Source organism: Canis lupus, chromosome 27, assembly GCF_003254725.2.
Source record: "Canis lupus dingo isolate Sandy chromosome 27, ASM325472v2, whole genome shotgun sequence".
Taxonomy (NCBI): Eukaryota; Metazoa; Chordata; class Mammalia; order Carnivora; family Canidae; genus Canis; species Canis lupus.
Window position 1 is genome coordinate 35,278,004 of NC_064269.1, and position 27,515 is coordinate 35,305,518.

The following is a 27,515-nucleotide window of genomic DNA, read 5'->3' on the forward strand; positions in this document are numbered from 1 at the left end:
CCCTGCGCTCCAGGCCCCCGCCCCGGCGGCTCGGAAAGGGCTTCGGGCGCCTTTAAATGCTAATGAGCGCCGTGCCCAGCTCCGAAGCCAAGTTTCCCCACCCTCTTCCCTCGCCCGCCCTTCCCTCCCGGGCCGGTGCGCCGCCTAGAAAAACTTGTGCGGGGCCATTTTTGGGGCAGTAAGATCGAGCGAGGAGCCCAAGAGCGAGCGCGCAGCCCGAGAGCTCGAGCCGCCTCCGCCGCGAGACGCCCCCGGCCGCCGCCTGCGCCGCGCGATCCGCACCGGCCTCCCGAGAGCGAGCCCCGGAGCCGCGACCGCCAGCCGCGCTAACCGCCCACCAACCGCCACCGAGCGCCCGAGCGAGAGCAGACGAGGCGGCATGAGCGAGGCGGGCGAGGCCACCGGCACCACCAGCAGCAGCAGCAGCAGCCTCCCGCAGGCTCCGGCGGAGGCGGCCCCCGCGGCGCCCCAGGACCCCGCGCCCAAGAGCCCGGGGGGCAGCGGCGCGCCCCAGGCCGCGGCCCCGCCGCCCGCCGCGCTCGCCGCGGGAAACCCCGGTGGGGACGCGGCCCCCGCAGCCACGGGCACCGCGGCCCCCGCCTCTTCGGCCCCCGCCGGCGGTGAGGACGCGGAGAAGAAAGTTCTCGGTGAGTCCGGCGGCGGGCGGGGGCGGGGGCGGCCGAGCACGTGCGGGCAGCTGCGGTGCGGGACCCCCGGGGCCGCAGAGTGACAGTCGGGGTCCCCAGCCCGCCCTGCGGAGGCTCCCGGGCGCGCGCAGCCCTGCGCTCCTGGCTGCCCCGCGCGCGCGGCTCCCGCTCCGGCTCCGGCTCCGGCTCCGGCTCCCGCTCCGGCTCCCGCTCCCGGGTCGGCGGGCTGGGCTCCTCCTCGCCCCGGTCCCCCCGCGCGGGCACTGTCCCGCGTCCCAGGAGTGGCGAACACCTCGGCCCCAAGGGGAGAGGAGCGAGCGGCGGGCCGGGGTGGGGGGACGGACACGTGGGACGGGCACCGTGGAGCCCTCGCCTGGGGTCCGGGCGAGCAGAGCAGTGCCCTCGGGGAGCAGTCGGGGGGGGGGGCGGGCGCCGGGAGGGCGAGGCGGAGCAGGCTCAGGTGTCTGTCCCGGACGCCCTTCCCGCATGGGCACGGGAAAGACGCCATGCCCTGGCGGCCACATGCCGGCCGGGAGGTGTTGCAATCCCGTCCGGGAACTTGGATGTGGGTCCCACGTCCTGCGCTCCCGGTGCCCGCGGCCGCGAAGAGCCAGGCGGTGCCTTCCCACCGCGTACGCGCGTCCCTCTTCCCGGGCTGCGGGAGCGCGCCCGGCGCAGCGGCTGAAAAACCTTGGTGGGTCGGGTGCGTGCGAGTGACGCTGGTTCGAAGCCTCCTCCTCCTCTGGGACTTGCAACTTCGGGAGACACGCGGGAACCGGAGCCGCTCAGGGGTGCGGGGCGGAGCAGCAGAAAGGGTCCCTGGGGTCCCTGGGGTCCCTGTGGGTTTTGTCGCCTGTTGGAGCGCGGGGCGGGCTGAAGCAACGCCCTCGGGGAGGCGTGGAGCGGGTTTGCGAAGCAGGTGGGCGGTGAATAAACATTCTGAAGGGTGTCTAAGGCATTCACTCTTTTTTTTTTTTTTTTTTTTTTAAATAGGAAAGTTAGGAGGTGGTGGAGGATGCTTCTGAACAATTTCCAGTACTTTGGGTGGGGCATGTTTGAGCTCTCTGAGCCTTGCCTCCCCAATTTCCTAGGAAGAAAAAGTGAAGAGAGAATGTGAACAAAGTATAAAACGATTCCATGTTCCCCACCGGGAGAGGCCTGTTTTCTTGGCTTTTGCTGAGTTCTTTGAGGAGGGCAACATGCTAAGTGGAACCTGCGTAGGTTTGGAAACAAAATTGCCCTCATTTTGCTGGACTAGAAGTTACTTAAGTCAGGTCAGTGTTGTCTTGTGAGCCTGTTTCCAACAAGTGTGTCTTGGAACACCACCAAGGGAGAGGTGGGAGAGAGACCACCTTGGGTTTTCCAGAGCAGTGTTAGGGTATATTCTTTTTTTTTTTTTTTTTTAATTTTTTTTTTAAATTTTTATTCATTTATGATAGTTACAGAGAGAGAGAGAGAGAGGCCAGAGACACAGGCAGAGGGAGAAGCAGGCTCCATGCACCGGGAGCCCGATGTGGGATTCGATCCCGGGTCTCCAGGATCGCGCCCTGGGCCAAAGGCAGGCGCCAAACCGCTGCGCCACCCAGGGATCCCGTTAGGGTATATTCTTGATGCTGACTTGTTCTTGTATACAGGAGTGTTTGCATGTTTTCACTTGATCCTTGGACCCTTCTGGATCTAAACTAAACTGGCATTTATTTATTTATTTATTTATTTATGATTTTATTTATTTATTTATTTATTTATTTATTTATTTATTTATTTATTTATTTATTTATGATTTTATTTATTTATTCATGAGAGACAGAAAGGCAGAGACTTGGAGGAAGCAGGCCCCATGCAGGGAGCCCTATATGGGACTCCATCCTGGGACTCCAGGATCACCCCCTGGGCAGAGGGCAGAGGCTCAGCCCCTGAGCACCCCCCCCACCCCCACCCCGGTGCCCAGACTGCTGGATTGTAAACTGAAACGCAGGTTTCTTGAAAGATGAAGGGAGCAGATAAATTTCCTTAACATTTCCATGGTGCTGTTAAGCCTCTACCTCATTGCAGGAGAGGATTTGGGAGGTCTTTCATCTCCCTGCTGTAACTCCAACTCTTAAATGGAGGACGACCTTCTCCATGACATTTCAATACTGCTTGTCCCTGTCCAGTGTGTCCTGCTATCTCCTCTCCTTTGCCAGACAAACACACGGGTGCCTCAGATGGGCCAGGCACAGTGCTGACTGAAATGGAATTCTGCTCTTGGGTTCTCCCATTCTCCTTCCTTCCCACAACCTTTGACTTGAGTGGGTAGCCCTGGGCCAGGGGAGTAGTTGACCTAAGTGAAAGAAAACTCTCCCAAGAAGCCCGGTGGAAGCCTCCTGCTTCTACGTGGTCTTCCTCCTGCACCTTCTCACTTCCTCCTCTGAGTCTGGTTTTAAAGCAAGAGGTGTGTGTGTGAATGTTTGATCATACATCGTTGGGAATATTTGTGGAATCGGGAAATTTAAAAAAAAATACTACGTTGGGGAGTAACTTCAGCCTGGGATGAAGTTAGACTTGAAAGTAATTTTCAAGTGAAAAGGAATAAAGGGAAAAGGAGAAAAATGAGTGGGAAATGTCAGAGAGGAAGACAGAACATGAGGGACTCCTAACTCTGGGAAACGAACTAGGGGTGGTGGAAAGGGAGGTGGGTGGGGAGTGGGGGTGACTGGGTGATGGGCACTGAGGGGGGCACTTGATGGATGAGCACTGGGTGTTATTCTATATGTTGGCAAATTGAACACCAATAAAAAATAAATTTATAAAAAGTTAATTTTCAGCTTTGTTTCTGTTATATCAGTGTTGCCTTTCTAATCAAGATTATTTGTTTGACATTATCTATGTGACAATGAATCAAAGATTTCCTGTCTTTATATTTTCATTAATTTTGGGGCAAACAAACGGTGGCACAAAAAGCCTATCCTTTTTTTTTTTTTTTTTTCAAAAAGCCTATCCTTTGACACACGATGAGCTACTTTATGTTGGCAAATTGTATTTAAATAAAATTAAAACAAAATAAAACCTACCCTTTGAAATAACATGTGACTTAAAAGTAAGGTTTATGGAAAATGAGTGTCTTCTGTGTACCTTTAGATCTAAAAGGTGGTGGTGTTTTTTGTTTTTTGTTTTTTGTTTTTTTTTTTTTCTTTCTTGACCTGCTCTGATGACAGTGGCCTAAAATTAAGATTCCAATGGTTCAGTGTCTTCAGTAGAGAGATCTTTGTTACTGGGCCATAGAGCTGGAGATTGCTCAGTCAGTGGTGGGGTGAATGATTTTGGAGGCATAACGAGTTGTTCTTATTTTTCTTCTTACAAAGAGAGCTAGAATATTTCCTTAAACATATCAGTATAGCAAAACTCAGAACTATGCCCACAACAAAGCTGTCCTAATTAATATTTTAGTCTTGAATTTAAAAACTGAATCCTTACTGTTTATCCTTGGAAGTTACAGACTTTGCATCTCTCCTAGAACATGGATTAACGTTGTTACTTTCCTTCTCTTGCTGTGCCTTTTTTTTTTTAAGGTATACTTACTGTCATATTTCCTGTTTCATTGAGTCTTTAATTGTTTTATGCATTTCCTGAACTTAGATGTAGGCCTTTCCTAGAGGTTCTGAATTTAGCACTCAGAATTGATTCAAAGGAGTCTTCTCAAATCATCCTTGATGGCTGAAATATGCATCTATGAAGTTGAGGTTATATGACTATATTATTTAGATTCTTTCTGTTGAATTCTGGTGAAGTGTGGTGTTGTACAGAGATTGTCCTATTCTTGATAGAAAGTCGAGACAATCAGGTGTAAGAGGGGGATTTTGTAAAAAAAAAAAAAAAAAAAAAAAAAATGCTGAGTTTGACTCTCCCCAACTGTGGAGATAGATAGGGTAAACAATGAAACAGAAGCCCAGATTCATCACTATGGTTTGGAAAGGCCTGTTACATCATGTCTCGGGGTGGTGAGTACAGACTGGGATTGAGACAGCATCAGTTCTATTATTACTCTTGACTCCTCTGATGGGCCCCCATCTGGCAACTAGACAAGTTACTTTATGTCTTTGTAGATTAGCTACAAAACAGTAGCTTTGTAGGAGCTGCTGTTTCACTAGTAAAGTTTGCTTAAGGTGTCAAAGTGTGAGAGTGATGTGTTAGGGTCATTGGGACTTAACCTTGTTTATCTATCTACCTTCTCTTTCACTGTGACCCTTCTTTTGCACTTATAATTTTTCAGCATTAAAGCTTCATCTTAAAGAGTATTTGTGTGTGTGTGTGTGTGTGTCTTTTTCCTTTAAACAATGTTTGCCAATTTTAATTATTGCAGACTTGTATAGACTTATGACCACTGGTTATCTTATGACTTTACTGAAAAGTTTAACAAGAGAGGTTTACCCTTCTGAAAAATATTTTCCTATGAGATCTTCCCTTGTACCACGTTCTTTTCCTGTGTTTTAGAATTAAGCCTTTAATGGCTTCCTCAGGTATGTTTAGGCTTTATATAATGCTATCAAGACCTTAGTGATATGAGCTTTATCTCTTTGTAGGTCAGATACTAATTTATCTGCTTAATCTTATTTTAGCCACCAAAGTCCTTGGCACTGTCAAATGGTTCAACGTCAGAAATGGATATGGATTTATAAATCGGTATGTGTGTGTATCTCTGTACATGTTTGAAATGCATGCTTGCTTTATGGCACCAGCAGTTCATAAACCCTTTACTATGCTTTTTAAATGGCTTATGCAAGTTTATTGTTTTGTTTTGTTTTTAATTGATGGCTGGAGTAAGTTTTAAGGTTATAAGCACTGCAAACATTCTTATTTCTAAGCTACTGCTGATTAAATATTAATTAAAATACATTTCCAGAATACCGATAAGTAACGTATTTTATAGAATTCAATCATTAAAAGAAAAAAAAGGTGAGGGAGATAAATGAGAAATGGGAAGGGCCTTTGGATAATTGGGACCATATCCATGATTTCACAGATGGAGAAATGGAGTCTTAGACTGGTTAAGCAACTTTCCTAAGGTCACACAACTAGTGAGTAATTGAGCTGGATCTGTAAGGTCTGGCCCAAGTCCCATGTAGAAAGTGTAGTGTTTTCTTTAAACGACGATAACTTCTAATTGTATAGAAACAAGAACACAACTATCGGCTCTTGGGAGTATGATGATATATTGTCATTTTCTTTGCCTCTCCCCCATCCCCGTGCCTTAAAAATACTTTTAATTTCTTCCTTATCTGATTTGGTGGGGTGGGGGGGGTGAGTTAGGGCAGGATGGGGGGGTGCTGTTTTAGGTTTCAGTGTAAGGAGAGCCTAGTTCACAGCTGTGCCCTGTCCTTTTAACTGTCTTGCTTTGCTTTTACTGGGAGGGAAATCTAGGGCTCTGATTACATTCCACGTGATTTAGGAAGAGTTGAGAGGGAAGGGGATGAGAGGGACCATTTCTGTAGAATCTATACACTTGGATCTAAGCACTCTAATAATATGGAGGAGTAGGACAGCTTTGGAAGTTTTTCACAAGGACTGATTGTAGGCATCTGCATGAAGTGGAGAGGATAAACAAAAATTTGTGTTGTCTTTTTGAAGTCTTGGGATCTAAACTCATAAAACATCTGTTCTTTTAAGTTTTTCCGTATAGCCAGTACTTTTTATTTATGAACTTTTTTGTCTTCCAACAGAAATGACACCAAAGAAGATGTATTTGTACATCAGGTAAGAAGGATACTAAATGTGTTACATTTGTTCTGTAATCTCAGGTTGTCTCTTTTCCAAAATGAAGTCCTGTAAGCTATTACTCTAAACTCTTCCTGTGATTTTTATTTTGGCAAGGGATCTCACTTCCACATTCTAAGATTGGCAGATAAACTCTTCTGTCCCTTCATATTAACTGCTTTTAGGTTTGCAGTTGGGTGGAGTAATATTCCATTCACCAGTTTCTAATTTTTAAAGCCTTGAGTCCTTAACAGGACTTTGTTTCCATGTTAGCATCTTATTTTCCTGACTTTGTGGTTCCTCCTTAACATTTGGCTGGAACTGATCTGGCTTTTGCCTGGGTGGGTTTTGGTGAAGGGCCCTCTAGCAGAGTAGTTCTGACTTGAAGTAAGTCAAGCACAGTGAAGCAGATGGTCAGGATGTGTGTGTCCAAGGCATGAGAAAATGGCCTGACTCCCAGGATGGTCCTCACTGCTATTAAAATGAGGCATAGTGAGCACCATGTCCAGGTCAAAAGGTACACATTCCCTTGGATTTGAAGGAAATGTAGAAAATGGGTACAATATGGGAAACATGGGCTTCTCTACTACCAGTGTCTCTGTCTTTCTTTAAACTCTGGCCTGGGATGCTATTTATTTCATTGTGTATCCTGGACTTGTTTCGCATTCTAGGTTAAAAAAAGAAATGCCTCCTCTTGTTCTTTTTGTATATTTATTTTTCAGCAAATTGTTTCCAATATGCGGGTAGCTCTTAGTGTAAACAGGAGAAGTCTAGAGCCAGGTACTAACACTAGGACATTTACTTGCAGAGTTTTTTTTTTTTTTTTTAAGATTATTTATTTATTTATTCATAGAGACACAGAGAGGGGGTGGGGGGCAGAGACACAGGCAGGGAGAAGCAGGCTCCATGCAGAGAGCCCGACATGGGACTCGATCCTGGGCCTCCAGGATCAGGCCCCGGGCTGCAGGCGGCACTAAACCGCTGCGCCATCAAGGCTGCCCTACCTGCAGAGTTCTGTCAAGCATCTGGTTTTCTGTGCTTTGGTTTCCTTATGTTTAGGGGTATGTGTGATTTTGGGGTGGGTGTGATGAGCTAGTGATAAGTTAAGATTTTGGGGTGGGTGTGATGAGCTAGTGATAGTTAAGATGAAGCTCTCTAGTTGTGGTTTCTATTGTTTACGTTTCTGCTAGACTGGATATAATTCAGTTGTACCTCGATAATCCGGATAGATTTTTTTTGTTGGGATACAGAGACTTTTCAAGTCGTAACAGACTGAAAAAGAATGTTGCTTATAATAGCTAGAGGTTAATAGACCTTTTGGATTGGGAACTCTGGGTTTGTTGCCTGCCTGAGTTAAAGGACCTCACAAGTTTCGGTACCGGTGGCCAGCATCATCAGCCTGCAAGTCTGTGACCTGATTCCAGCCCCCATGAGGCTGTGTGGTGAGTCACCTCACTGTGTTGAGGCCTGCCCAGTTTCACAGGAAAAAGGGAAGGAGTCGGCAGGGAGGGGCTGTTTTTGGAATGGCTCAATGTTCTAACTGCAGCGTGTATATCCTGTCCCGAGCTGCCTTTCTTCCTCTGTGGGTGAGGTCTCTGGCCTATTGGCTCATTTTTTTCCCCTCCTCCCTCTTCCCTCCTCCTCAGAGTAAGGGAAGGGCTGGATTACACATGCCTAATCGCTTTATAAAATAAGGTTGACCTAGTTCCACAGAAACTCAGAGCCCCTTTAACTGTTTAGAGTGACCAAGGAAAGAAATGGAAATTCATTGCAGAAATTATTCTCTGCCTCACACTGACTGAGAAGGCATATCTTCAGGTGCAGGTGTCTCATGCAGCCTAATATCTTCATTCATTAACCTTTTAATGCGTCATCAGGGAATGTGTAGGGATGAGTGAGATATGAATGGTGTGATGGGGCAAATACTGAATAAATAATCATAGATAACACTGCAGGGAGATGAATTTCCCTTACCCATTCCCCATGTACTTCCAGACTGTTTCTTTAGATTTTCAGCTAAATCACTTACCAGCCGCATGTTTCCTTATCCATAAAATGGGGTGTCAAGGGGAAGAGGCCAGATTATGATTATCAGTAATGTTTCATTCCTGAGGTAATTTTGTGTATTCCCGTCAGAAATATTTATCTGACTGGCATTTTTAAATTCCCTTTTTCCATTTTTCATCATCCCTCCTCTCCTCCACATAGTTTACAATTCTTTTTGAGGTTAGCAGTTTCTCTTGTCTATAGAAACCTCTCTACCTGAGATGTGTATTTGTGTGTTTCTACAAAAATTCATCAAAGCATCACCACTGCCCTACCAGTGATAGAGGTACAGTCAGAATCTTAGATACTGAATAGTTTGAGGGAACTAATAGTATCGAATATCATCGTCAGGCTGTAACAGAAGTATCAAGTAACCAAACATTCTGTTTAATCCACCTATGAAGGAGAATTATCAAAGGTAGCCTGAATCAAGAAAATGATGTGGAACAGAGATTTACAGTGTTTTTTTGTTTGTTTGTTTTGTTACTGTTTTGGAGATCCAGGTTAGTGGGAGAATGATAATGTAAAAAAGTAATAATACAGGCAAACTTGAAAGATGAAATCTGTGGCCAGTGTTGATGTTGCTTCATTTAGAACTTTCTGTTCTCTTGACAGACTGCCATCAAGAAGAATAACCCACGGAAATACCTGCGCAGTGTAGGAGATGGAGAAACTGTAGAATTTGATGTGGTTGAAGGAGAGAAGGTGAGGGAATATAGTGGTGGGTCTCAAAGTGTGCAGGCACATAGTTTTCTTGCATAATAAATGGTCCCCCAGCCTCTTATGAATTAACTTGCCTTTTTGATGGGAAGGAGTGACATTTAAGTAGAAAATTTTGGATTATTAAATATCATTATAAACATTCTTTGGCTTGTTATAAAAGGGCATTTTAATTTCTCATTTAATAAATGATGAACCCTTTGTATGGAGGGAGAAGATAATTTTTTAAAACTTACAGGACATATTTTATTTTGGCACCAAATGTACATTTAAACGTAGATTAAAATTTAACTTTTATAGCGGTGCCTGGGTGGCTCAGTCAGTTATTTTGTGTTTGCTTTCAGCTCAGGTCATGATCTGAGGGTCCTGTTTCAAGTCCTGAGTTAGGTTCCCTGTTCAGCATGGAGTCTGCTGCTCCCTGTCACTCCCCTACTTGCACTCTCTCTCTGTCAAATAAATAAAATCTTTAAAAAAAAATTAGCTTTTATAGTATTTTTTTAAGTAATCTCTGTACCCAACATGGGGCTCAAACTCAAAACCCCAAGATTGAGTTGCATGCTCTACAAGCTGTACCAACCATACGCCCCATAACTTTCATAGTATTAAAAATAAAAGTTGCTTTGGGAAAAAGAGTTCTTTTATAAGGATAAAGTTTTCATGCTGTGGTTTGTAAGCACTTCTGGACAAATAATACACAGAAAGAATGTTTTAATCTCAATAGAAGATTCAGATTTTTGAATTTCATTTATTTGAAGATTTTATTTATTTATTTATTTATTTATTTATTTATTTATTTATTTATTTATTTAATAGAAATCGTAGAGACAGAGCATGAGTTGGGTGGGAGGGCTAGAGGGAGAGAGAGAAGCAGACTCCTTCCCAAGTAGGGAGCTCCATGTGGGACTGGATCCCAGGATCCTGGGATCATGCATGACCTGAGCTGAAGGCAGATGTTTACCCTACTAAGCCACCTAGGTATTCCAAGAAGATTCAAAAATTTTTAAAAGATACATGTGTTTGAGAGAGAGCAAGTGGGATCCCTGGGTGGCACAGCGGTTTGGCGCCTGCCTTTGGCCCAGGGCGCGATCCTGGAGACCCGGGATCGAGTCCCACGTCGGGCTCTCGGTGCATGGAGCCTGCTTCTCCCTCTGCCTATGTCTCTGCCTCTCTCTCTCTGTGACTATCATAAATAAATAAAAATTAAAAAAATGTTTTAAAAAAAAAAGAGAGAGCAAGTGTACAAAGGAGCAGAGGGCAGAGAGGGAAAGAGAGAGATTGTCAAGCAGACTCCCTGCTGAGCATGGAGCCCATTGTGGGGCTCAATCTCATAATCCTGAGATTGTGTCCAGAGCCGAAATTGAGTCAGATGCTTAACTGAGCCACCCAGGCACTCCAAAAAAAAAAAAAAAAATTCAAATTTAATATAATCATTTTGTTTTCTCTTTGGCTTTGATTTTGGAAAGCCAGAGACATCTTCAAAGACTGTGTAACAACTTTGTTCAGATGAAGAACAGCAAGGAGCTAATGGATCATCTTGAACTATATTTATAGAACTCTTTTTATGCTATTATATATTTATTCCAATATTAGTAATGCCTTTTATGCTTTTTAAAAAATCGGTAGTCTATTATAGACATCACTAAAACAATATGGAATAAAAATAAAATCATTTAAAAACCATATATGGTACAATTGCCATGGTAGCTAATTGTGGCAGCTGAGTTATACACTGAGTGAATGACTAGTTAACTACTATGCACGTGCTCTTTCCATATACATATACACCATTCCATGGTCCACATTCTGAAGAGTTTGTCAACTGTTTTGTTGAAAGAAGAAAGGTTACTACATTTAATAGGGAGATTGAAATGGTTTCTCTACCAGTGTGATCCATAGGCTGTGTTGCAAATCTGGAGTTTCACATCATCAAATGCTGATATGTAATGCTGATATGTAATGATCTCTATCATCCCATCGAACTCTTAAAATTTTGCATTGCCAAGCTCTTTTTACCTGTGTATGTTTTCAGAACTGGAGATTCTACAAATTGACGTAAAGTGTGAAATAGACTCTTTCGAATCTCTTTTGTCTGAATTGTTTATATTTTTGGAGCACTATTTATCTGTCCATCTGAGAATAAGAACGCTAAGTCTGTTTCAAGGGTAATGAGAAAGTCTAATGTGGCACTACATTAGTGGAACCTAGATCTTGGCTAAGTTAAGGACCCATCTTTTCTGTTGCTGCCAAGATGGAGAGAAGTTTTCCCTCTCAATAACTCAGTGCTGGACAGAGCCATTTGAGACTGTGAATCGCTATTCCCTAGTGCCTCTTAGAATCACACAGGTCTCAACGTTTTTCTTTTTATTTTTTTTAAGGACTATTTATTTGACTGAGAGAGCGTGCACCCCCACAGAAACGGGGAGTGGGGAGAGGTAGAGGGAGAAAAGGCTCCCTGCTAGGCAGGGAGCCGGAGGTGGGGCTCCATCCCAGGACTCCGGGGTCATGACCTGAGCTGAAGGCAGACTCTTAACTGACTGAGCCACCCAGGCGCCAGGTTTCAACATTTTCCTAAGAAGATAAGGCCTCAGTTATTTTCCATTGAGGAACATTCTTCCTGGTCTACTATTACTTCTTTTATAATTGTGTTACATTTACTAGTTTATGTTCTTAAAGAAGTACATCCTGCTCTTGAACTTAGTATAACCAAGCAAGAAGGAAAGGTTTAGGTTGTGTGAGCAAAGAAACTACATTTTAATCCGTACACCAAGCACCCTGCTCATCTTATTAATACCTGGGTGTGTTGTGGAGGTCACCATAGGAATTCGTGAGTACATTCTGCCTGTCTTTAACATTCTGACTGTACAAGGCTCACTTTTTTTTGGAGGTGGGGAGGGTTAGTTCAGCTTTTGTGGCCATCTTTGTTAATTTTCTTTCTCAGGGTGCAGAAGCAGCCAATGTGACTGGACCAGACGGAGTTCCTGTAGAAGGGAGCCGTTATGCTGCTGATCGGCGTCGATACAGACGTGGTTACTATGGCAGACGCCGTGGACCTCCCCGTAATGTATGCTCTCTTCCTAAACGGTGACTGAAAAAATTCTCACATCTAAATTAAGTGTACACACTTGGAGCAAGTAGATATATTTTCTCTTGGAGGCACAAAATGATTTTTCTTTTTTTTTTGATGAGAAATTTTTAGTGCCCTGCATTTATCCATAGCCAAAGGTCTCTTTGGAAACTTGCCATTCAGAAGTTGTATCAGTTTGTACAAATTTGGCTGCAAGTAACAGACAATTATCTTTTAACAAGAAGGCTTAATTAAGATAGTCTGTGCCAGGATTGTCAAAAGGGCTTTCTCTTTATTTGGCTCTTTTATCTGGCCGTAACCTAGTCATGTGGCATGCACTGGCAAAGGGGAATGGGATTTCCATGATTGGTATAAACCTGTTATTCATCTCTTGGCACTAACACTGTTGACCTCTAAGAAGATAAGTGTTTGGATGGCAAGGGAGAATGAGGAATAGCTTGGGAATAGGCAAAAAACAGTACTACCACTGAAGTATTAATTTACCTTGACTAAGTAACTATTTTATTTAGCATAGCATTTTCCCATTTTTTTTAAAATATAGAAGCAGTAAGTAATTCTCCAGATTTTTAGTTCTTTAGATTGGTTACCAAAGTGAAATGGTTTACAACCAAGACTATTGTCTGCAGCTTACTTAGAAGGCTCAATTTAAATTACTCACAAGGCATCCAAAGAGAATCCCATTTATTTGTGTTCATGAGGATCCCATTAAATTTGAGTCATTTTTTGATGTTTCTAGAATTAGTCCTTGGGATTGGCACTATAGGATAAAACTGAAGATGCTTTGTGCACACTAGATTGTGGCTGTGTTTATTATCCAAGGAAACCTTTTGAAAAATCTCACCAGAATAATATGTCTGCAGAATGAGAATGATTTATCCCTCTGCTTTGATAGGTTTGTATCTTTCTGCTTACCTTAATGCTTTCCCTCTTCATTTTGTTATCTTAACACTCTGCCCAAATTTATTTTTATCAGATACCTGATGACATCTTATTTTTCTGTTTCTGCATTTTTCTTTTCTCTTTTTAAAAAATTTTACTGGTCTATTTTATTTTTAAAAAATTAAAAAATTTTTTTAATTCCAGTTAGTTAACATACAGACAGTATTATATTGGTTTCAGATGCATTATTTCATAATACAGTGATTCAGCACTTCCATATGTCACCCAGCATTCAACATGACAGGTGCGCACTCCTTAATCCCCATCACCTATCTTACCCATCTTCCCCCTCCTATCCCCCCACCCCCATCCCCTAGTTCTGTATTTTTCTTTCCCATATAGTGGCATCCTATTCAATTTCTTTAAAAGATTTTATTTATTTATTTAGTCATGAGAGAGAGAGAGAGAGGTAGAGACCTAGGCAGAGGGAGTAGTAGGCTCCATGCAAGGAGCCCGCCCTATGTGGGACTCGATCCCGGATCCCGGGATCATGCCCTGAGCCAAAGGCAGATGCTCAACCACTGAGCAACCCAGGCATCCCAATCCTATTCAATTTTTAATGAAAACCTGTGCAGGGGGTGAGGAGTAGGAATGAGCTACTATAACATTTATTATACCAAGTTAACTTTTTCAAGTTCATCAGATTCATGGAACTCTAGTTATGATGGCAGTTGACCCTTGGATAACACATGTTTGAATTGCAGATATTTTTTGGTGAATATAGTACTGTAATGTAAATGTATTTCCATTATGATTTTCTTAAAAACATTATCTTTTCTGTAGCTTACTTTAGTGTAAGAATGCAGTATATCATATATATAACATAGAAACTGGGTGTTTATTGACTATGTTATTGTTAGGCTTCCAGGCAACAATAAGCTTTTTAAAAAAAAATTATTTTAAACATTCTGCTTATTTATTCATGAGAGACACAGAGAGAGAGAAGCAGAGACATTGGCAGAGGGAGAAGCAGGCTCCAAGCAGGGAGCCTGATGTGGGACTCGATCCGGGACTCCAGGATCACGCCCTGAGTTGAAGGTGCTAAACCGATGGTCCACCCAAGAGTCTCAACAATAGCCTTTTAGTTAAGTTTTTGAGAAGTTAGAAGTTACACATGGATTTTTGACTGCATGGGGGTTGGCATCCTGAACCTTCATATTGTTCAAGGGCCAACTATACTTTACTAGGTTAATTTAGAAGTATAAATGGTAGAAAAACTTTAGTGAGAAATTTTATTGAAAGACTTTTCTCCTTAGCTGGAAAGAGCATGTTTGGCAATGGCAGGACCATTATTCTTATTTTGTAAAACTCTTAATGGAAGATTTGGCTATATAAAACTCAAAGCAAAAAAGCCCAAAAGGAAGAATAATTTATACAGTTGGTGTATATTTTCTATGCTAATATGTTTTTATATAGTTGGAAATTGTGTCTCATACAGGTTTTATGAAATGTAGAATGGCTTGATTTTTCTGAAATTAGACTAGTCGAGGCAATAGTTGAAAGTTCTCTTTCAGAATTTAGTTGCCCATGTGGCTGGTCCTGGAGGGTTCTAAATCTTAAATATACTCACCTCCAAAATAAATGGGTTATTATTTTATTAGTTTTAAATTTATTCATTTTTGAAAACTATAATTATTTCTCTTGACTATCTTTGGTATTTGCATATCTATATCCTTTAAGATTTGAAATAAATTCCTTGAGGGATTTTTGGCTGTTTGTTTTTTAATATAAAATATTAGTATGTGATATGGTAGTTTAAATATAGGAAAAAATGTAGGTCAATAGTTTCTGCTGTTATTAAGGCCTATATTTAGAAACTGTTTCTATTACTTACTACTATAAAAGTGCAGTAAATACTTTATTCCAAAACATGTATGGAGAATCATTCCATGAATCAGTGGTTCTCAAACTTTTTGGTTTTTGGACTCATTTGTATGCTTAAATATTATTGATGACCCCAGAATTTTTTTTGTATGTTTATATCTATTATTAATACTGTATTAACAATTAGAGCAGCCATTTAAAACATATTTAATTGATTTAAAATAAGCTCCTTACACATAAACACCATTTTTATGAAAACTATGTTTTTCAATTGAGTGAGAAGAATGATGTTGCTATATATTTTTGCAAATCTCTCATACTTGGTTTGATAGAAGCCTTCTGGATTTTTATCTCTCATTCTGCATTCAGTAAGCTTAGAGGCTATTATGTCATTGTAACTTTTTGATGACCTCCACATACCCATGAGAGAATAAGAGGGGAAAAGGCAAATAGTGTTCTAGTAGTGTTATATAAGAATGTTTGAATTCTGTATCCATCTCCCCCCAACCCTGAAAGGTTTTCAGAGACCTAGTCCATACTTTGGGAACTGCTGCAGGAAGGTAGGACTCCTAGGACAAACCTGTTGAACTCCACAAAATATTTTTTTTTCTTGCTCTGCCCTGACTTCGCCCCAGTGGATGACAAACATTGAGACACACACAGCAGGCAGAGCTAACTATTACCAGCCTTGTAGTTGTTTTTTTTTGGGGGGGTGGTTGATATGTGAGAGTCACTAATTCTAATTAGATGCTACTAAATTCATAATTGGTTGATTGCTTTTGCTTTCTGCTTTTTGATATTTTATCTGCACAGATCTACTTTGATCTCAATGTAGTTTATCCCAGGTAATCACATGATTCCCTGGGTTAAATGCATTCTGTCTGTATAATAGAAGGGATTATTCTTTTGGGGGAGTTTTTTTTTTTTTTTTTCTTTTGGTGATACTCATCCTAAGCGGTATTCTTTGGTTCTGTTCTTGCTGAAACTTCTTCTGAATCTCTGTTTCTTTGCTTGCTAGTACGCTGGGGAGGAGGAGGAGGAAGGGAGCGGCAGCAGTGAAGGATTTGACCCCCCTGCCACTGACGGGCAGTTCTCTGGGGCCCGGAGTCAGCTGCGCCGCCCCCAGTATCGCCCTCAGTACCGGAGGCGGTTCCCGCCTTACCACGTGGGACAGACCTTTGACCGTCGCTCACGGGTCTTTCCCCATCCCAACAGAATGCAGGTAAAATTGCACCTGGGACTTGTCTTCAGCAGTCCTCACCCCTCCATCCTTCCTCTGCCTCCTCTTCCTCCTCCTCCTCCAACACCAGCCGCCGGGAATCAAATCTTGCTTGTGGCTTCCTGATGCTGCAAAAGCTGAGGCAAGGCCTCGAGTGTGCTTTTTCAGAGCAGCCATTCTAGTAGCAGTACCAAAAGCATAACCACAGAAGCGTGCCTCTAGTTGGGCACCCTGGTGAACAGGGTATATTTTAAAATAGAGAGATGGATGGTTATGCATTAAGAGCTTGAACTCTGAAGTCAGCAGACCTGGATTTGAATCTTGTTTCTGCGGCTTGAATCTGTGAGCTCTCAAGATAACCAATTTAATCCTCATCCATAAATGGGGATAATAGTATGGTGCCTCTCCCATGGGTTTCTGATGATTAAATCAAAGGTGAAGATTGTAGCACACTGCCTCAGGATAGATAAAATTTCTAAGTAAAGTCCTTCATTTTATCTATCTATCATCTATCTATCTATCTATCTATCTATCTATCTATGTCCTTCATTTAAATGAGATGGCCTTGATTATTAAGAAAACCTAATGTAGATGTGGAGATTGTTGATTAGTTATTGATTCTCCCTTTTCATTGAGAAATACCGATAGAGCCTTTGCAAACTTGACCTATAATTAATAAACTTTGTACTACCTTGGCAGCTCCAAAGAAACTTGGAAGACTTCGGATAGGATATCTTTTTTGTTATCACTAGCTACAACTTTTTCCTCTTGGTGTCCTTGGTTTTTGTTTTCTGTTTTTCCACTAAGTGTTTTGACTGAACACTATGTTCGGTCTGTTCTTTGCTACCCTTCTCCTGTCCCATCATGCATGACTATGTTCTTTCTACATTGCTGTTTGTTATTTCCCCTCCACTCTTTACCAGCTGTCCCTGACGAATGTGCTAAAAATAACGAGTAGACTTGCATATATGGAGAGATTGGGTACATGAGGCATAGTAGGTTTCTTTAGGGCAGCATTCTGGGCTTCTAGGAAGTGGAGAACAGGAAGAGTCAGTGAGGTTGTAATACACATTTATTTTTAGGGCATTAGTTGTGCTTTCCTGAAATAATCTTTCTTAGTATTTAGCCAGCACATCTATATGTATCATTTTTTGAGAACTTGATTCTTTTTTACATTGTTTAGAATAAAGTATGTTTCATTTTAGGAATTGAAGGTTCAGAGCAAGATGATTCTTCCATGCTATGTAGAACAACATTTGCACAAGCTGGTTGAAAACTGATTTTGAGAAACATGTGCTTATTCTGATAATTGCACGGAGGTGTTCCAACTTGAGCTGAACTTCTTACCCATTCCATATGTGAAATAAAAGCTATCGTTAGATTTCCTTCAACATTTTTTCCTTACTATCTTTCTAATACATACCATGTTTGGATGTTCATTGACTAAAGAAGTCTGCTTAAGACAGTTGACTGCATCAAATGAAAATCCCTAAAACTCTTTCATATAGCTAGGCTACTTCAAAGTTGTTAGTGTAACGGCATAAAAGTATAGAGAGATCTCTAGGATGTTAAAATTATTGAAGTCAAATAGAAAAGTCTTTGCAAACATTTTCCACTACATAAAAATTGAAGATTATTGGACCAAGAGGGGAAAAAATGATAATATACAGGCCAATAGTCTTTTCCTTATATACAAAGGACATAATATAGCATGGTACATCAGTGACCAAATGACTTTTATTTTTTTAAAGATAATATTCTAGCTTAACTTTAATTTTCACTTGGTAATTAAGTAGAACTGGTTACTGAGCTAATAGCTACTATTTGCAGTCTTTGAGAAAAGAGCTATATGATGGAGAAAGGGAGTATAAATTATTTGGCTTTGACTAAGTGACAGATGTTTGAAATCAACTCTCATTCTGTCTTCTGTAGCTTTTTAAAATTGGCATGGCTTCCGTATTTTTGTTGGTGTTGTTATAAATGAAGAGATTTGATTATTTTTAAAAATTGGCGGCTTTTACTTAAGGTTGTGTGGGCAAGAGGTTGTAGAGCTTGATTTAAACTCCGTTTCTGCAGACGTTCTTCCCATCCTATCATTCTAGTAAATTCTAATCCTTCATACATGTTAATTGCTGTTTCTTTCTGCTTTTTGTGCATCAAAGTTCCCTAAGAAAGAAAGAGCTTGGCTTATTAGAGAACTCAAGGAAGGCTCCTGTGGTTGGACAGTGAGAGTGAGGCTGTAAGGGGTCAGAGATGAGATTAGGGCGAGATCTTTTTTTTTTTTTTAAGATTTATTTATTTATTCATGAGAGACCCAGAGAAAGGCAGAGACACAGGCAGAGGGAGCAACAGGCTCCTTCCAGGGAGCCTGCTATGGGACTCATTCCCAGGAGCCTGGGATCACATGAGCCAAAGGCAGACGTTCAATCACTGAGCCACCCAGGTGCCCCTAGGGCGGTATCTTAGAGCATATCCAGCCTGCCTGGTAGACTGATAAGGACTGCTGACCTACTCTAAATGTGATGAAAAGCCAGTAAAGGGATATAAACAGGGAAGACACATATTAAGGAGCTCATTGGACTATTTATGGAAGCTAGACCACAGGAGGTGAAAGTGGACGTAGGGAGACCAGCTGCTATAATCTTCCTGTGTAGAGTTAGTCATGGCATGGATGAGAATGCTAGCAGTGGAGGTGTGCTCAGTGGCCAGATTTAGAAAATATTTTAAATCTAGAAGTGACAGCATTTGATAATGGAGTGAATGTGTGGTGTGAAGAGTAAAGGATACCCCTGTGATTTCTGATTTGAACAAATACAGGAAGACTGAAGAAAGATTGGGTTTGGAGGAAAGTTGGAAATCATCTGGAGATCTTTTCTCCCTCCACCTCCTTCACATTAAATTTTATCTCCAAGTGGAGATGTGAACTAGGCAGAAAAATAAAGCACAGTTGAGAGGGAGAACATGGCTTGAGTTAGGAAGGTGTCATTTTAGATAAGGTAGTTGACAAAGTCTTTGGGGTCATATTTGAGGAGAGACCTAAATGAAATGAAGGGAGTGAGTTATTTAGGTACCAGGAAAGGCCAGGAACAGCAGACGGAATGTCAGGGACTGGCTGAAGGGAGTCCGAGGCAGAGAGATGATACTATGTCGAACTTTGGAGCCATAAGGACATAATAAAAGCCCTGGCACAGATGGTGTTAACTATAAAGTGAGTGTAGGTTGAAAAATTGATCCTAGGACTGAGTCCTGGGGCACACTGACAGTGCAAGATGAGGAAGATAAAGGACCAGATAGGGAGAATATATTTCAAAAAGGAAATGCTGCTTTAGATGCTGTTAAGCAGAGGAAGTTGAGCTGTGAATTGATTACTGGGTTTGCTAACTTGAGGTTAGGGTTCTGGTAACGGCAAAAGTCTGGTTAGAGTTAATTTAAGACAGCAAAGGACAAGGAAGAAAAGATTCTCCCTTGAGGTTTCTGTGGTGGTGCGAGTGGTTTTCATTTAGTCTGTATGTCTGTAGAAGACGTCAGAGAAATGGAGGAGGATATAGGATCAGGATCAGGGAAGGATTTTTTGTTTGCTTTGATTTTGTTTTTACATTTAGTGAGTTCTCTCCTGGCCTCCCTAACCGTTCCCTCACCAACGACTTACTCCTAAAGCCATTATAGAGGGGCAAGTCAAATATGCTATACATTCGCACACACATACACACATTTATATATGTGTAACTCATACCGTATACATGTGTGTGTATGTGTGTATGTATATATATAGGTATTAGGATGTGTATGTGTTTCTTATGTCTGTCTGTACAAATAGCCTGGAAACAGGGGCTCCTTAATAACATTGGGCATACCTGGTCTGCAATTTTTCATTTCCTAATACCATTCTCCAATAAGAAAAAACTCTTGGATAAATGGCTGATTTCAGAGCTGGGCCAGAGAAAGTACAATATGAGCCCAGAACATCTTGTTGTGCCAAAAAGCAAGAAAGTACTCAAAGAATGTTGGAGACATGTCAGAGGGACATGAGCCAGCTTGAAAGGACTCCCATTGGCCAGTAAGGATAGTAACAGATTATAACTCATTGAATAAAATAGAAAACCATGAATCTGTACAGATATAAATACAGAAATGAATATATTGAGAATTTGATGAGGAATGAAATACTTAGAGACTTTGAGAGTACTTCTTAAATTCCTCACTAATTACAAAGAGGGAGAGAGTAAATTTACAGCTGAGCAACCTTGGCAGACACCACCTTAACTACTTCTGAAAGTGAACATTGTCAGTAAGGATACAAATTGAAACCATATGCCATCCAACAGGATGCAATGAGAAGAATGCAGTGCGACTTTGGCTTCTCTGCCAAAGATGCATAAGCTAAATCATGGGGAAACCCCAAACAACCCTAAACTGAAGGATATTTTATAAAATGCCTGGCCTGTAATCTTTAAAAGTGTCACAGTCATGCAAGCCAAGTATAAAGATTGAAGAACTTTTTCAGGCAAAGAGACCGCTAAATTCAGGGTGTGCATGGTTCTGAATGGGGCTTCTGGCTGTCAAGGACATTAGTGGAACAAGTGATGTTTGAACGGGGACTGTGGATTAAGTTCTGGATTTCCAAACTTTATGTAAATTTGTGATTTTTTTTTTAGAATTGCAAAGGACGGATGGTATTTCAGCATGTTTATATGCCTGGATGGAAATGAGGGATTAGAGAAGGGGGGGATACAGTGAAATGGGGAGGAGGGATAGGGAGTCGATGCCTTCTAGGAGGTAAGAGAGGAGTTGGCTTTGGATAGGAGCATGGACCACTCACACCCAGGGTTAGGAGAGGGGAGAAAATGACAGCAAACACGAGTACAGTACAGGGGCAGATTTTGAGTGAAGGAACGTGGAAATTCTTTGCTAGTTGCTTCTCTTTTCTTAGTGAAATACAGAGAGGCAAGGGATGTTAGTATTTTGAAAAAGAAGGTTGAGATGCAGCTGTATATAAAGAATTTCAGAGATGTCTGGTGGGTTGTCTTGTTAGTCTTTAGTCGTTTCTTTTTCTGGGGGCTCCACAGTAAACGAATTTTATACCCCCAGCTTAAAATAAACTGATCATCAAGAAAGTATAATTTGATTTCTTTAAAGATTATAATTAAATAATGCAAAGAGATGAGAGGAAGCAATCAGAGGTGAAAGTGTGGTTAAGAGGTATAGGAAAACCTTTGATATTTTTTAAAATTTATTTTTGTTTATTTATGATAGTCATACAGAGAGAGAGAGAGGCAGAGACACAGGCAGAGGGAGAAGCAGGCTCCATGCACCGGGAGCCCGACGTGGGATTCGATCCCGGGTCTCCAGGATCACGCCCTGGGCCAAAGGCAGGCGCCAAACCGCTGCGCCACCCAGGGATCCCGGGAAAACCTTTGAATGTAGAAACCATTAATGGTTGAATGGATACTCTGTAGAATTAGTGGGTCTGAGTTTGAAAAGTGGAAAAGATTCCTATTGGCTCAAATGTGTATCATTCATTTTATTTCGTTTTGCAATGTAGGGGCTTTGTTTCGTTCTGTTTTGTAAGAGATGAGTGGAACACTTCAAAAGGTTAAGTTAGTATTAAAAAATAAAATTACGTGCTCTGTGATAGGCAAAAAGACTGTTCAAATGGAAATCAGTTTTTCTTTGCTATCACTTGTGAAGATCTAAATCAGTAAACAGTTAAAGTTGACGGTTCTTGGCTTCATAACAAAGCCTCTTTTTATTTTACTTTAAAAAAAATTTCTGAATGCAACTGTGGGCTCTATGTCTCTTATATCTGGTAGTATGACATTCATTTTCAGCTCTCACTGCCTTCTTGTAGGCCGGTGAGATTGGAGAGATGAAGGAGGGAGTCCCAGAGGGGACACAGCTGCAGGGACCGGTTCATCGAAATCCAACTTACCGCCCAAGGTACCGGAGGTATGTGATGTTTTTCACTAACGACCAGTTGCAGAGCTTGTGAGCAAGAGTATAGTGGATGAGACCCTTGTGGGTTTGTTTGATGGATCTGTTATGTAACTGGAAGAAGTGGCTGCTTTGACCACATGTCTAAGTTTTGGGGGAACTCTGCAGTATGTCTTCAGATGGCCATGTGACATTTCCCCCCTACTTAACAAAATATTTAGGTATCTCTGTACCAAACTATTGTTATTTGTTAGCTCTCATATGGTATGAATTAATACTTAATTTGAAATTATATTTAATGAAATAAACAGTAAATTAGTTGATGGGTAATTCGGTAGTGGTGCTACAAATAACTGGAGGAAGAAGTGAGCACCGAGAGAGTATTTGGGATAGTGAATATTCTGATAACCAAGGCAATTTAGATGTTAAGTCAGGCTACAGATGAAGTTGTCTTTAAATTCCCACCTTCCAGTTAGTACCTGTGTCTCCTTTTGAAGGTTCCTGGATTCTTTTTTTTTTTTTTTAATTTTTATTTATTTATGGTAGTCACAGAGAGAGAGAGAGGCAGAGACATAGGCAGAGGGAGAAGCAGGCTCCATGCACCGGGAGCCCGACGTGGGATTCGATCCCGGGTCTCCAGGATCGTGCCCTGGGCCAAAGGCAGGCACTAAACCGCTGAGCCACCCAGGGATCCCGGTTCCTGGATTCTTAAGACTTAGTTCTCAGGTTTCTTCTAAGATGGACGTTAAGGAATATTTTATAATTTTTAAAAGTACTAATGGATCTGAGATAATGGTCCCTGGCATAGTAAGCCCTCAGTAAGTACGAGGCAGTAGTACACCAGTGATGTTCATATAGTTGAAGGAGTAAGTTATTTGTGCTTTATCCCTTGTGAAAGCTGAATTGGACTACAATTCTTAAGATCCTTATCTTAAGCTCTTTATATCATAAACCTCCTGTTCCTTCACCTGTTCCCTTGATGTAAATGAAAAAAGTAGACCTTCACTCCTGATTGACATTTCTTCCACATTTAGGTTGGCCACTATGGGTTTCCTGAATAGAGAGGAGGTATATTTATTTTGGGAAAGGATTGTACCACTCTGTATCCTTTATTCCTCACAAAAATTCATTCCAGTTTTAGACATAATCACTCCTTTTTTTTTTTTTAAGATTTTTTATTTATCTATTCATGGAGTCACAGAGAGACAGAGAGAGAGGCAGAGACACAGACAGAGGGCGAAGCAGGCTCCATGGCAGAGAGCCCGAGGTGGGACTCGATCCAGGGTCTCCAGGATCACGCCCCGGGCTGCAGGTGGTGCTAAACCACGTGCCACCGGGGCTGCCCGACATAATCACTCCTAATGATCAATTACTGAGGACCTTTAAAATAAGAGACTTCATAGAAATGCTTTAATGAAAACAGAAAGGAGACAGTGGTATATGTAAATTCCAGCCCTGACAATCCCTGGCTGTGCAGTCTTTGGAAAACTACATTTTACCTTTTTCGAACTATAAAAAAGCAGCATTCCCTATGGTCCAACCAATACTTGCCCTCTCTACCACATCTCTCGGGTTTTCTCACTATAAATCCAACTCCCAGATTTAGCACTGAAATTGAAATTAAGTATTTAACACAAATGTGGCAGTGCAGGCTCTGGCACAAAGTAATGTTAGTTTTCCGCCACTTTTAACCCCCGTTGCCTCCACTAAACTGTTCATGGAGGGCAGATACCAGGCATCGCTTTTCTTTTGAAATTTTCCTGTCCTTGTTGCCTGTCAGGTGCCTGTCAGGATCATAGTGTGTCTAGTGTAGGTTTATTCACAACAAATAGGTGTTCAGATGAAGGGGGGTAAATGGTGGGAAAATAGGGCTTTTTTTGTTTGTCTTTTTAACAAAATCTCTGTTCCATTTGCTGCATTAGCCTGTGTATAATCCTGGCAATAAATACTGATCACTTGACTTAACTTAGTCTTCAAAAATAAAGATTATTCTTGAGGCCTCCTGTCCCATTGCAGTTGTTCTCTTTCATGTTCTCTGCTCTAGAGGCCCTCCTCGCCCCCGACCTGCCCCAGCTGTTGGTGAGGCTGAAGATAAAGAGAACCAACAAGCAGCCAATGGTCCAAACCAGCCATCTGCTCGCCGTGGATACCGGCGCCCATACAACTATCGGCGTCGCCCCCGCCCTCCTAATGCTCCTTCACAAGATGGCAAAGAGGTAAATCCAAACAGCCAGAGGGAATGTTGTTGCCAGGTCATCCTTAATCATCTCAGACTTTATTTAATACTTCGTCCTGAGAGTGGCTTGATAACCTGGTAACTGTCAGTTATATAGCATTCTGTATAAAGTGTTATTTATAATAACATTTATAAGTATTTTATACCTAATATTATATATTGCATATGAAAGATAATGTTTTAATATATATTCTATAATATTATATATCTAATACTAGATATATATTATGGGGAGAGAGAATAGCCTATACATAACACAAACCAAATCTTCGAATTCAGCTAAAAAGCATTCTCTGAAAGAATTATGCATACTAATAAGGATTCAGAATTAAAATGTTTAGTGCTCCCCGAACAAAGGATGGCATTTAGAGAGGTTCCTTTCTCTAACTAAGCATGTGCTGAAAGCAGTTGGGTATCGGAGACTTTTTGTTATGGAGAGTGGTGGGTGGTGTTGAGTTGCCATTTATGGGCCTTTCTTCTGTGGTACCAATTTTTGACTCCTGCTTCAGAATAGTTAATTTTGCACAGTAATTTACCTTCATAAGCAGCAAGATTCCAACTTTTGAGACCTTTTGGTCTTGAACATTCCATTGTCCTCTGAAATAATTTCTGATTTATGGTGTTGTTTCATGTTTTAGACCAAGGCAGGTGAAGTTCCATCTGAGAACCCCGCTCCAGCCACCGAGCAGAGCAGTGCTGAGTAACACCAGGCTCCCCAGGCACCTTTACCATCACCAGGTAAGAGCTCCCTAGGCCGAAGTTGATATTTTCTCTTAAGTATTGTTAACTTCTAGCCTGAACTGGTTTTGTGATTCATCTGGGCCGACCCCTCATCTCCTTTAGAATTCTGGAGAAAGAGTAGTTTTAGTGGTTAAAAATGGGATTTGACCTTATTTTTCTAGGCTTTCAGAGTGTAAACATTTGACAGTTAATGATAGTCATTTTTTTTCTAGACATAATTTTTTTTAAAGATTTTATTTATTCATGAGAGACAGAAAGGGAGAGACACAGGTAGAGGGAGAAGCAGGCTCCTCATAGGGAGCCTGATGGGGGACTTGATCCCAGGACCCACACTCTGAGCCGAAGGCAGACAGATGCTCAACCACTCAGCCACCTAGGCATCCCTTTCTAGACATAATTTGTAATACTAGTATCTCTTAAGAAAACTTTGAAGGTTTTACTTCTGTGACACCCAGTGGCCAGTTTGAACAGGAGACTGATCTACAGAATAAATTCAGAGATTGTTTTCTTCCCTTTGATAACCAGTATAATTTATTTTGAGGCAGGGCAGTATAAGTGGGAACCAAGAGGTTTATATACTCAGTGCAGGACCTGCTACTCCACACTTGCTGGGTGATACTGCAGTTTGTATCCCCTGCCTCAGCCGTGTCTGCTGCTGATAAGACAGGGATACTGCCTAGATTTACTCACTAGGGTTGTAGAGATTTAGTGAAAGAACAGGTGTGAAGCGCTTGAACAGGGCATGGTAAATTTGCTTGCCGTCTTCATTGGTGTTTCCTGCTGTCTTTTCTCAGTGTAGACCGTGGGCATTTTATGTAGGCAGAAATCAAACTAGAAAGACTGGCCCAGTTGTGAAGCCACTCTTGAAGGAATTTTGAAGTGCATAGTTGTTTTCATTCTGAGTTTTTTACCTAGTAACTTCCAGGACTTAAATTTTTTTTTTTTAAGATTTTATTTATTTATGCATAAGAGACAGAGAGAGAGAGCGAGAGAGAGGCAGAGACACAGGCAGAGGGAGAAGCAAGCTCCATGCAGGGAGCCCGACATGGGACTCGATCCTGGGTCTCCAGGGTAAGGCCCTGGGCTGAAGGCAGTGCTAAACCGCTGAGCCACAGGGGCTTCCCCAGGACTTAAAAATATTTTTTTTTTTTTAGGACTTAAAATTTTTGAGTATTTCTTGGGTTGTTGCCCTTTTCTTTTTTTTTTTTTTTTTTTTTGCCCTTTTCATTAAATAAATAATTCGGTTTTAGTTAAAAGAGGTTGAAGATTCATAGCCTTCCATCAGGTAGACATATTTGCTGTGCTAGGAATATTGTATTTTATCTCTGGGTTGCATGGACAATATATGGCATAGAATTAAACTCCCTCTTTTAAATCTGCTTGCATTAACGGATTTAGAATTGTGTTTCCATCATTTGGCTGTAACCTTCTACTTAGTAGTATTATTTCTAGGTCTTCTAAGGAAAGAATCTAAAATGCAGAGAAACAAATATTCTACTACTTAGACTCTAACATTGGGAAAGGGCTTAATTTGGGGGTATATTCATATTAGGAGATACTGTGCAGCCACTAAAATGATATGAAGAATTATTGATTCTGTAGTATCATTTATTTGAAAAGGCTTCAGTGATGGTAATTTTCTTTCATATAATTTTATAAAGTTTATACTACCATGTACTAAATGTTCTGGTTTATAAAAATGTTTTATTAAATGTATAGTTTACAAATCTATAGATTTCTGTTTAGAGCTTCTTGAATTATATTTTTGCCTTTTTATTCTTTAACTCTTTGTCATTTTGTCATTCTAAGTTTGGTTTTAATTTTTTTCCAGGTGACCTAAAGAATTAATGACCATTAGAAAAGATAAAGCATAAAGCAGACCATGACCTTACCAACACCAAAGAAACATCCAAGCAATAATGTGGAAGACTAATAACCAAGATGTGGACATTAGAATGTTTACTATTATTCTTTATGAAACAGACAACTACAAAAGAAAAATGTCAGCCAATATTTCTAGCAAGCTGAGATCCCGGGAATGCCTGCACAAAAGACAAGAGAGCAACCTCCCCAGTTTCAGCAACCACTAGGTTTATATTTTTTTCCTGGTTTTTACTGTTTTGGTAATATGAATTGAAAAAAGAAATATTAATACCACATGGGGAGAACCCCAACCAAAGAAACCTGAAATATATAGTAAATGCTTTTTTTTCCTTTTTTGTTCATTTTGGATGCTGGTGCTAAACTTCCAAGTGTCGTGATTTAAAAAGAAATTTTATGCCCTTCTTATTTATTTCTAGGATGAGGGGAGGATAACATTTTTGCTTTCTTATGTGACTCTTTAAAAATGTGCAGTATGAAGTTCCTCAAAAATAAAATTTTTACCCTTGAAAGGAA

General features: G+C 41.3%; 1 protein-coding gene across 2 annotated transcripts; it reads left to right on the forward strand.

Annotated features, from left to right (window-relative positions):
* The first annotated feature begins 166 nt into the window (after positions 1-166).
* YBX3 (Y-box binding protein 3) lies at positions 167-27,515 on the forward strand. 2 transcript variants are annotated; one of them, XM_025455094.3, is made up of 10 exons: positions 167-647; positions 5,243-5,306; positions 6,344-6,377; positions 9,039-9,128; positions 12,082-12,204; positions 16,010-16,213; positions 22,059-22,156; positions 24,186-24,357; positions 25,016-25,115; positions 26,950-27,515. In XM_025455094.3, the coding sequence occupies exons 1-9, from the start codon at positions 380-382 to the stop codon at positions 25,079-25,081; spliced, it is 1,119 nt and encodes a 372-aa protein (XP_025310879.1). In that variant the 5' UTR covers positions 167-379; the 3' UTR covers positions 25,082-25,115; positions 26,950-27,515. The 2 variants fall into 2 exon arrangements, with proteins under 2 accessions (XP_025310879.1, XP_025310880.1); XM_025455095.3 differs by lacking the exon at positions 16,010-16,213.